The 11,612-nt window shown below is 37.9% G+C and overlaps 1 protein-coding gene across 1 annotated transcript in view; it reads right to left on the minus strand.

Moving 5' to 3' along the window:
* Positions 1–5,993: 5,993 nt before the first annotated feature.
* Positions 5,994–11,612, minus strand: part of LOC103464625 (myosin heavy chain, fast skeletal muscle-like) — a 13,326-nt gene continuing 7,707 nt past the window's right edge. Inside the window, exons 17-31 of the mRNA XM_008408846.2 lie at positions 11,221–11,610; positions 11,009–11,135; positions 10,782–10,900; positions 10,495–10,691; positions 10,229–10,412; positions 9,986–10,151; positions 9,781–9,905; positions 9,310–9,618; positions 9,022–9,225; positions 8,719–8,844; positions 7,946–8,116; positions 7,711–7,815; positions 6,504–6,599; positions 6,213–6,344; positions 5,994–6,114 (exon numbers count right to left, since the gene is read on the minus strand). Coding sequence (XP_008407068.1) covers positions 6,094–6,114; positions 6,213–6,344; positions 6,504–6,599; positions 7,711–7,815; positions 7,946–8,116; positions 8,719–8,844; positions 9,022–9,225; positions 9,310–9,618; positions 9,781–9,905; positions 9,986–10,151; positions 10,229–10,412; positions 10,495–10,691; positions 10,782–10,900; positions 11,009–11,135; positions 11,221–11,610 — 2,472 coding nt within the window. The 3' untranslated portion in view covers positions 5,994–6,093. The remainder of the gene's footprint in view (positions 6,115–6,212; positions 6,345–6,503; positions 6,600–7,710; positions 7,816–7,945; positions 8,117–8,718; positions 8,845–9,021; positions 9,226–9,309; positions 9,619–9,780; positions 9,906–9,985; positions 10,152–10,228; positions 10,413–10,494; positions 10,692–10,781; positions 10,901–11,008; positions 11,136–11,220; positions 11,611–11,612) is intronic.

The raw sequence follows: 11,612 nt of genomic DNA on the forward strand, positions 1-11,612 counted from the left end.
TATATAGGCAGATCAGTGTTCACTCAGCACAAATCACCTTCTCTATTTGGTCATGTTGATTTGTCCCCTGATTGAGTATTTTTATGTCTCCAGCTTGGCTTTGTCTGTTGTTTTTTTTCTCTCCACAGACCAACACAGCAGTTGACCACAGCTTGGACTCCTGGTGCTTTAACGTCAAAAAACATCTGATGCCAATGGCAAGATTTTAAAATGCAACTAAGACTTATATCAAACAAAAGAATGTGTTTTTTTTTTATTTTTATAAATGATATTTGATGTGTTTGTACCAGATAAATTAAGTTGGTTATTTGTTTTCTGTTATCAACTTCTAACATACTGTCAAATGTAATTTATGGTTTTACATGAGATATCATATTAGCGTCAGTAAATGATGAAAAGAGGCATTTGTCCTGCTTTGAACTATCTTAGAGCTACCAGTACAGTGACAGAAACTGCTTCACTGGAAGCTGATTCTTAAACCACACTCACACAAAAAAGCTTTGGTCAAACTTGTGCATTCTTTCAGATTATTTTAATTTGAGCAATTCTGTCATTGTTTTGGTCTATAGTATAATCTCCTTAATGCATCCCGACACTGCAGAAGATCAGCATTCAGCTGTGGAGAAGCTCTCATGTGTCACTGATATTCTGCGGCAGAAGCCTTGCAAGTCTTTCCTGTGACAAAGGAGCAGAGTTGGGCCTAACAGTTGCTAATCTAAGAACTTGTGGAAACGATGATACCTCTTGATAGTGAGAAACAAAGGCCGAGATCCACGCTTCATGATATCCTGAACTTAATTGAATTTGTGCAGGGATGAAGGACAATAGGAAGTGGAACAATATTTTTATTTATAGCCATCCAATGTAATTTCTTCTAAGAATACATGGAGTGGATGGAATGCCAAACACACAAAAGTGGCATTAACTAGAATCTATTTCAAATAGTCTTTGCACAAAAATCTATTATATAATTGGAACAATAAAAACCAGTAAATTGTTATTAACTAACGGTCTGATTAAATTAATAAGTTTTAAAATCACAAAGTTTCTCCATTCCTCTAACATTGCAGAATAACCTGCTAAAGCCTTTAATTATGTCATTGAAACCAGCATTTGGTGACTTGGCAAAGGCTGTACTGTATAACAAAGGCAGTGGGATAAGATTACGCTTAGAGGCGATGTGTGACTATCTAAACGTTTTATTTATGTCACAATGTAACACAAAATGTATGTTTTTGCTTCATTAGGACAGCAACCATGGTGGAGTTATTGTTCAACTTTTCATCAGTCAAAAGTTGCAAAGACTTTCAAAACTCTACACAAAAAAATAGTTTCCATGATGTAAATTATTGAGACCATGACTAAAATATCTTTTTAGCCCTTTTCCAGGGAACAATGTGTTCATCTTGTACATTTTATGTGAAAAAACAAACACAAACAACAAATGCTAATTAAAATGATGAAAATTCTCACAGGACAAAACTTACAATCTTACTTTTAACTTGAAAATATAATTTAACAGCTCATCCTGCTAAAGAGAAATGTTTTCATAAATATCAAGTATTTTCATCAGTAATTTAAGAAAAAGGCCAAACTTGAGCTAAATGACAAGAAGCATTTATATTACGTCAGTCATGTTTTATAACTTTTACTGTTTCATAAAATGTCTATAATTGAGTCATTGTTTGAATTGTAGTCATAATATACTGCAGTAATTTTGACTATTTCTTATTGTACAATGGAAATAAAGTTGAGATTGAACTGATGTGCTGATTGATTGCAGATACACAAAAATATAATTGATGGGTAAGACGGAGCTTCGCTTGTTCTGGTTGGTCAGCTACAGTCACCTGATCTCCAAACCTCGCCCACTATTCTACATCAACTTTATTGAAATTCACAATTTAAGCATTTTACTAAGAGAAAAGTTTTTTTTCTGCATTTTCTCTAAGTTACCTTTCAAAAATCCAGCATCAGAAGCATATTTTTAAAAATTATGTCATAAAAAAATGCTTATAAACCAACTTTCTGTCATTATTGGGGCAGATTATAATTGCACCCGTTAACCAGAAACATGTGAAGGGTGCATTTCATTTATTGTTAGGATATAAAGAAAAATAAATCACAACTGAATCGTTTACCACTGTAATATTTAACAGCAAGAGGATTCTTACTTGAGCAGGTTTTTCCTGCTGTTTTTAAAAAAAATCAAACCTTTCTTAAGAAAACCACTGAGAACCAAAAAAAAAACCTATTTAAGTTTGACATCCTGTTTGCAAAGCCAATAATAGATTCCACCCTGATTTAATAGATGTAGAAACATTATAATAAATAATTATAATTTTCATTGCTGCAATGCGTGGTTTTGTTTGCACTTGGCAAACTTAGAAGTGCATCACTGAACCAATGACACCAAGGTAACTAAATCTTGGAACTGCAAAACCAGTTACAATCATCACTCCTCCACTACCGTGCTTGATAGATGGCATGTGGTCTATGTGCTTAGCTGCAACCTTGTGGATTTTTTCAAAGATGGTGCCGTGCATTGTAGTGACACATCTTGCATTGTTCTACAGCTTTTGTGATTCATTCAGGTGCAACTTTGCAAAACACATAAGCCAGGTTTCCATATTCTTCATGGTGAGAAGAAACGTTATTATAGTAAATCTTCAAAACCTTCAACAATAAAGTTGGACCTTAATTATTGTCATTAAACTTTAAAACTCACCCTACTAACTGAGACCAAGTCTGAGATGTAACTCTTTACTTGAAGGTGTGTTCTTTGGTTAAATATCCTGAGGCAATTGTCATTTCTCTAAAATGTTTCCTACTTTTTAATAACTCAGCGTAGAAAGATAAATTTTACTGTGTAAAAGAGGAATTACTGTTTCTGGTTGCTACTTTCACTGTAAAAGCCAATGTCAGCAGCAAAGATATACTTAGTTTTTCACATATCTTCTTTATTTTGATTTTATTTTAATGACTGAATTAAGCTCGTTATATTTTATGTTATTTTAAAAACCTGGTAAAGAGCAGAGTACTTGTGATCAATTTTGGTTATTGAATTGCAATCAGAATCAACTTTATTCACAAAGTTTGTGCACAAACACAAATATTTTCACTTTGGTTCCAGTGTGCTTTCAATAAAGACATTTGAAATATAAATATATAATAAAAAGGATGGTGTACTTTCTTTTAAAGATGATGGGCAAATTTCTAAAACAAGACAAAAACATTAAAAAGAAGGGAATAGTAATTAGCACTATTCATATAGCTGGTTAATGTGTGAAATGGAGAAGGGAAAGACATTAACAAAACTTTTTTTTAACACCAAACTACATTTTTTATTAAAATCTTTATCTTTGTCTATTTTTTAACTCTTGTACATATTTTTACATCGTTGCACTTATCAATCAGTGGAGAGGATTGTAACTCAGTGCTTCAAAAAGGCAAAGATCACAAACTACAAAGCTCCTTCGTCCTTCACCTGTTCAAGGACGGCTCGGACATTTTTGAAGTTACTGACCACAGAGCGGCACCTATTCTTGTGCTGCTCCTGACGCAGCTGCTGGCTCCTCAGGAGGCTCTGGGTATATTTGAGAGGCAGTAAAATGCAATGTCCAATCTGGAGTCTTTGGGGCAACAGGTGATTTAGATTTGTTTCTCAAGACATGTTGTCTCGTGGGTGTGGATGTATTTTTAAACCCTTTCTTTACATGGTCACACAGATGATCTGAAGACAAGGCCAGGCATGTGGCTTGACCTTCCCTTAAGACAAGTGTTTGTTCCCTGTGCCAGACAAGGAGGGGATCATGTTATACTATGGGTGATCGTTTGCATTCTTTCCCCTCTGTAAGATGACACTGAAATGGCAAAGAAGGGTCGAGGGCATTAGAAGCTAAATGCTGAGGACTTCACACCTGACAAAATAGCTCAATATATTCAATAAAAATGTGATACTTGATCTCATATGCCTCCTGGCTGCGCTTATTTGGAAGAAACACAAATATAGCCATCTCCTCAGCAATGCACTCAGGCCTCAGCTATTCGTTTGTCCCTCATGGCTTTTTGTGGAACAGCCTTTGATATAAAACACAAGCATCCTTAGTTGTCTGTCTTATAAATGTTGGGAGGAGGATTTGATTCTCATTTTGCACATTAAAATGGCTTTTATTGACTGAAAACATTAAATACTCTGTATGTAAAATTCATTTTTGGGTTTAAAAGCTATTGCAGCCTTAAAATTAGGGGTAGGGTTCAGGTTAACCTTAACTCTAATCCAAGGTCCTTCAGTTTGTTGAGGGAGATTTTATATATATTAATTGTATAATCAAGCCCAAAATTATTAATACCCCTGGCCAATTTAAATTTAAGGTGAACATGTTGAAGTGGCTCAAAGTCCCAACATTTAACTGGTAGAGAATCTGATTAGATTGATGGTAGTGAGGTCTTCCAACCCTAAAGGAGGTCATTATTACTACAGAGGTAAAACACAACAAGGAAACCTGCAGAAAGTGGTTCAGCAAGTCAGGTTTTGTTGTATTTCCAACAGATTACATTTACTGATATTTCAGAAGGGACTATATATATATATTTTTTTTTTTTTACATGCTGCAATGTAGTAAAATGTGAATAAAAATACAATCATCTACTATGATTTCTCACATAGCGGATGAATCTCAATTTCAAATTTGTAAATACGTTCATTAGAAAATAGCCCACTTACAAACTTGCTCTAAAAGTTTAAGAATAATACATTTAAAAATCATATTGAGCTCTTTCAAAGTTAAAATGTAGATTTGTTTGTAATTAAAAATAGACTAATTTATAGTTTGATGTGTATGTGTCTACTGTCTGTGTGTGTCCTGTTTTATGAACAGCATAAGAGCAACATTTTTAATTTTCTGTGATTTCTGCTAAGCTCCATTAATGCAGCTTGACCCCTCCAGTCTAAAGGTGTTTCGTCTGAATCTGGGCTGCCAGGTGAGAAAATCAGCAATGACAGCCTGCACCCAAATCAAATCGATAATTAAACTAGATGTACTAGATGCATATTGTACAAACAATCAAGGTATTGTACAGATGTGTCAGTGGCTGGTATGAGTAGCCCCATAATATCTCAGGCTCGTTGAAAACAATCGTGTCTGAGCTGTGAAATTCAGCTGCTTTATCTGAGTTACAAGTATTACAAAATTGTCTTTCCCAACACAAACTCTCATTGGTTGTATTTGTTAGCTGTGATTAGCTCTCATATTTGCATGGTTTGTTTTAAATGAAGAATAAACCATTATCTGGCACTGATGCACACTGATTTCTTAACCTCTGTCTTTAAGGACATCAAAGCGTCAGCCTGGGCATGCACACGGGCTTCAGGGAGTCTTGGGTGTCTAATGGGTCTATTTTTAGACTGGGAGCTTGACAGGGTGCAACATATGCTTTGAAGCACATATAAAAGCTGTAAGGTTACTTAGACCGGCCGTAAAATTATCGCCACAAGGTGGAGATTTGCAGTTAGTGTAAGCTCGAGGACTTTTTATGTGATAACAGGTGAGGCTTGACCACCAGGTTTCCTTGTAAGATAAATGTATTCAGCCTGTATTTAGGATTTTTTAAACATAGGATTTAAGTTATTCTGATTTCTGTGCGTTCCTGTTTTTCAGAAGTGCACCAATTAGTTATGAAGACATTTTTTTATAATGTATTTTGTGGAGTCAAATGAGTCCATTTCAAATGAATATTTTGTGTTTTTTTATATCTAATTATACAAAAGCTTCCTCTATTATGTGTGATTTTAAGTTGTTAGCATAATTTTATTTGAAATGGCAAAAAAGCCAATTGCTGAATAAGTGACCAGTTGACTTTGAAGTGAAAACATTTGTTTTACCTTTACACATTAGTGGATACCTGAATTATTCAAATAATTTTTTTTGTGACAACACACATAGGAGCTGCTTTTACATTACCTTAAAGTAAAAAGACCACCACACAAACGATGTTATTGCTTGCTCGTTTATTTCTTTTTCACAATTGACACATCAGACAAAAACATCATATTTTATGATTTCTTGGCTTGGGTTTCAATCGGTTTCATGTTCACTCTTCAGCCTCCTTTCCCTTTAAATCAACAAGAAGCAGTAACGTTTTAGAGGATCGGAAATGCTGAAGTCATTATAGTTAAAGTGAAGATGAAATGCAGCTGAAGATCATCATACCCTGCCCATTTCGCGGCTCTTGGCCCGCAGCTTGTTGACCTGGGACTCGGCGATGTCGGCTCGCTCCTGGGCCTCCTCCAGCTCATGCTGGACCTTCCTGTACCTGGACAGGTGAGCGTTGGCCTGCTCCTCCTGGAAAGCACAAAGTCAGACTCTCAAATAGTGTCTCCGGTTTGCTCTCTGTTCATTTTTCATTATCCTGTCAGTAGTCTGGTGTTAACACATGTTGAGTTAGGGTGTTGTTGGTGTAACACCTATTTATTTCACATGTGTCGAATACTTCGCACTCACAGCGTCCTCAGATTGACGCTTGTAGGATTTCACTTTGAGCTGCAGCTTGTCCACCAGATCCTGAAGACGGGCGATGTTCTTCTTGTCCTCCTCAGTCTAGGAGCAGTGCACAGCAGAGTCTGTTCGCTTAATCACTGCTTATTGTGTCAAAAAAATAAGTCTAAAACTGATTCAAAGAACACTTAATCCTTCATTTATCTTATTAAACAAACAAAGACCAACAAGAACGACAATATGTGTATGTACAAATAAATACATAGGATTAATTCTACTCTATTTTTTGCCAGAGTTTGTCTAAACTGATCATTCTGAGAAGCAGAAACATGGTTTCATGATTTTTCAACTTTTTCATACTTTTTTTTAGTAACACTGTACACATTTAAGAAAATAAAATCATGCTCAACATATTCATGCAATACTCATGTTTTTCCACAAGTTTTAAAACAATGCTGAACATCTTCAGATTCATTTTTGGTATCTGAACTCTATTAAGATCATTTTGATTGAAAAGTCTATACTAATCAAACACAGTTGAATATTTGTGATACCTTTATTCTGTTTATAGATATAAAAAGGTGTTTTAGTGCTTTGTTTGGCAGAATCAAGTTAGAACATCCCTCAGTTCAAGAACCACAGTTTAAAGTTGATACCCTGATTTAAAGTGGTCTATAAGAAAGTGAAAATGAAGGAGGACAAATGCTGGTTATGTTTGATGTTTTAAATGGTGAACCCAAGTTGTGACATATTAAAGTGAGTTAAATGAACATTATCTACACATACATCCATCCATCAAATAACACTTTATCTCTATCTTTATTTTATATTTTCTTATAGATAATAGAATAAACACTAGGGTCTGCAATTTCACACATTTTCTAAACCCAGTTTTAATTAATTTTTCGATATTTCTCCAGACTTTCAGGAAGGTTTTTGAAAGTTCAAACAAATGAAACACCAAACTCTAAATCTGTACAGATGACATCAGTGTGTTTACTTTTAGTTGTGACCTCCTTAAGCACTCTGGCAGCCAAAGACATAATAATTGTGACTCATGCCCCCTATGGGTCCTAAACGTGTTCTGCATGTCTGTTCAGCAGAAAAAAAAAAAAACCAAGCTGCAATTTTCACATAAAGCAGAATTTATGTTGTTTGCCAGTTAGAATGCATTTCTAGGCATATCAGAAAAGCAAAAATAGTTTAATCGTACCTGATAGGTGAGCTCCTTCACTCTGCGTTCATACTTGCGGACGCCTTTGATGGCTTCAGCTCCGCGTCTCTGCTCAGCCTCAACCTCCCCTTCCAGCTCACGGACCTTCCCAGAAGAAAACAATAAATCAGTGAGATGTTATTTTCACATTTCACTGAGAAAATAATCTACATATGCATCACCAGCAGAGGCACAATAAAGCAAAACAAAATCTAATATTATGTAATAAACGTACTCTAGCCTCCAGTTTCTGGAGCTGCTTCTTGCCTCCCTTCAGAGCCAGATTCTCAGCCTCCTCCAGACGGTGCTGCAGGTCCTTCACCGTGACCTCCAGGTTCTTCTTCATCCTCTCCAAATGAGCACTGGTGTCCTGCTCCTTCTTCAGCTCTTCAGCCATCATGGCTGCCTGTAAATGATACGCATTGAAAATTTAGAGATTTTTAGACAGGTTTGGCAGAAATGCAGATTTACTCAATTTAAGTTTAGCTGTGACTGCAGGACCTCCTGAAGCAATTACAAGACACAGAAGATACACATTTCATGAAGAATTCAATTTAATTGAACTAATGCAATGACGTAGAAATGTACAAAAACTGACTTCTACCCTTCACTTGAAATAAATCCCGTTGCAGCACATCTAATGCAGCAATGCTATAAATGTATCTGTTCTTTATTGAGGGATTTGATCATATATCAGATTCGTTCTACTCTATTCTTAACCTGTTCTGTCACAATTATAGAGTTGTACAGTTGAGCTTCAGAGTTTTTAAAATATAAACTTGCTTTCTTCAGCCCTCAGAAAAAATCGAACATTACCAAAGAATGATGATTATCTACAGTCAGCATGAATAATTTCATGATACATATGAAGTGAATCTGATGTCTTTAGTTGGTTCCTACTACAAAGATGAAGACATGTGGCTGCAGTTTACGAATTTGCCACTAGGTGTCGGTAATAGCTAAATTCCATCACTAATCAATGCAATGATATAAAACTAGAGGACTCACATCAGTGATGGCCTTCTTGGCCTTCTCTTCAGCATTTCTTGCCTCCTGAATGGCATCTTCCACCTCACCTTGGACCTGGACAAAGTCGGCCTCCAGCTTCTTCTTGGTGTTGATGAGGCTGGTATTCTGAAATAACACAAAAGTAAGCAGGTTCAGTTTATTTGTCCTCATTTATCCTTTCACAAACAAAACAATCATAAACATGCAGCTGAACTTGTAAATAGCATCCTGCGTAGCTCAGAGATGTAAAAGTTCAGCCAAAGAGACCAGATGTCACAGATTAGAAGCTTTTTAGATAAATACCTGAGAGTGCAGCAGTGTAACACGCTCACTAGCATCCACCAGCTCCTGTTCAGCCACTTTGCGGCTTCTCTCCGTTTGCTCCAGAGCAGCTCTGAGCTCCTCGATCTCAGCAACCATCAGGGTGTTTCTGCGCTCCACTATCGCAACCTGCTCTCTCATGTCATCTTGTGCTCGGACAGCCTCGTCAAGGTGCAGTTGTGCATCCTTAAAAATGACAAACACAATAACAATACAGCTGTCTTCATTAAAATTTGAAGACAACCTTCTCTATTAAGTGAACTGCAGTACCTTAAGCTGTCCCTGAACGTTTCTCAGCTGCTTCTGGGCTTCTGCCGCCTGCCGGTTGGCGTGGCTCAGCTGTATCTCCATCTCATTGAGGTCTCCCTCCATCTTCTTCTTGATTCTCAGGGCGTCGTTCCTGCTCCTGACCTCAGCATCCAGAGTACTCTGCATGGACTCCATCACCCTCTGGCTGTTCCTCTTGATCTGCTCGATCTCTTCATCCTTTTCTGCAAGTTTTCTGTCAATTTCACTCTTGACTTGGGTAAGCTCCAGCTGGACGCGGAGAATCTTGGATTCCTCATGCTCCAGGGTGGCCTGTAGATTTATGAAACAGCTTTTAATGCCAACAGAAAAGTATTCAGATACATATGTTTTAATACTAAAAAGTATGGTCTTGAGTTGACGATTTTTCTCTACTTAAAGAGAAATGAAGTAGACGAAACATAACTAACAATTTAAAGAAAAAAATTATTTTACCTCTGCCTCCTCTAAAGCTGTCTGGATTTCAGACTTCTCACTTTCCACAGTCTTCTTTCCTTTTTCCAGCTCATGGATTGTCTTCCCTGTCTCACCAAGTTGTTCAGTCAAGTCTGAGATCTCCTCTGTTAAATCAGAGACAAAACTTAATGTTTAGCAAGCTAAAGGAAATCTTGTATTGTGGAAAATCAGTCATTTGTTTTACGTTGCAGGTTCTTGTTCTCCCTCTTCAGAGTCTCCAGATGGTCCAGAGCTTCTTCATAAGAGTTTTTCATTTTGAACAGCTCAGTACTCATCGAACGAGCCTCTTTCTGAGCTCCCTCCAGCTCAGCCTGGCTCTCCTCATACTTCTGCTTCCACTCTGCAAGGAGCTGATGGTACGATAAACTATGTTTTTCTTCCTTCTTTTTTGCATCACTTATTCTTGATGAAGCAAAAGATTTTGTACCTTGTCAAAGTTCCTCTGCTTCTTGTCAAGATTTGCAGCCAGAGCATTAGCTCTCTCCACGTCGATCATCAGGTCCTCCACCTCACCCTGCAGCCTCTGCTTGGTCTTTTCCAGAGAGGCGCATTTTGCATTCACTGCCTCAATGGACTCCTCTGCATCCTGAAGACGCTGGGCGAGCTTCTTCCTGCAGAGAGTATGTTTGATTTAAAAAACCTGAAACCTTCGTAATTTCAAATCATCATCATAAGAGTAAAAGTTTGACTTACTTGGCCTCTTCCAACTCCTCAGTGCGCTGAATGGCATCAGTCTCGTACTTGGTTCTCCACTGAGCCACCTCGCTGTTAGCCTTGGACATAGCGCGCTGCAGCTCGGCTTTGGCCTCCTGCTCCTCTTCATACTGCTCTCTGAGCAGATCACAGTCATGACGAGACGACTGGACCGCATGAGCCAGAGCATTCTTGGCCTAAATGGGTCAAAATAGAAAATGCAATGTTTGTTATTCTTGACACATTAATTTTAAAAAAACAAAAAAAAACAAAGGAAGTTTTATTACCTTAACTTCTTCTTCTAGGTGTCTTTTGAGCTCCTCGATTTGATGCATAAAGGCCTGTTTTCCTCTAGTAAGCTGGGAAACAAGAGACTCTTTTTCCTCCAGCTGACGACTGATTTCACCTGGATGAAACAAGCAGAATGAAAGTGGGTAGAGGCAGTGGATGACTGGATGGATGTACAATGTCCCTTGTGTTTCTAAGAATTTGACTTTAAGTATTCCTCACTCACCATTCTCAGACAACAGTTTAGCTTTATGAGAATTAATTTCATTAAGTTGACGGATATGCTCGTCATTCTTGGTCTTCAGCTCACTCAATTGATCCTCAAGAGAGCGGCACATCTTCTCCATGTTAGCCTAGAGGACATCCAGAACAATCAAGGTTACAGGGACTTTAATGTTCATCAACTTTTAGTTCTGAAAAATAAATAATCAATTTCACCTTTGCTTTTGCAGTGGCCTCCATGTTGCTTGAGAGGTCATCGATCTCCATCTTGTATTCACTTTTCTCTTTCTCCAGCTTCTGTTTGACTCTCTGGAGGTTATCGATCTGCTCTCCCAGCTCCGCCACGCTGTCGGCCTGYTTCTTACGGAGAGATGCGGCCGTGGCCTCATGCTGCAGGGTGGCCTCTTCAAGGTCACGACGCAGYTTCTGAAACTCAGCCTCACGCTTCTTGTTCATCTCRATCTGARCWGMWGTSGCWCCTCCAGCTTCCTCAAGCCTCTCGCTGATCTCCTCAAGTTCCCTGGAGAGATCGGCCCTCTGCTTCTCCACTTTGGCCCGAGCAGCTCGCTCAGCCTCAATCTCCTCTTCTAGCTCCTCAATACGAGCCT

Source organism: Poecilia reticulata, linkage group LG5 (genome assembly GCF_000633615.1).
Source record: "Poecilia reticulata strain Guanapo linkage group LG5, Guppy_female_1.0+MT, whole genome shotgun sequence".
In the NCBI taxonomy this organism is placed as follows: Eukaryota; Metazoa; Chordata; class Actinopteri; order Cyprinodontiformes; family Poeciliidae; genus Poecilia; species Poecilia reticulata.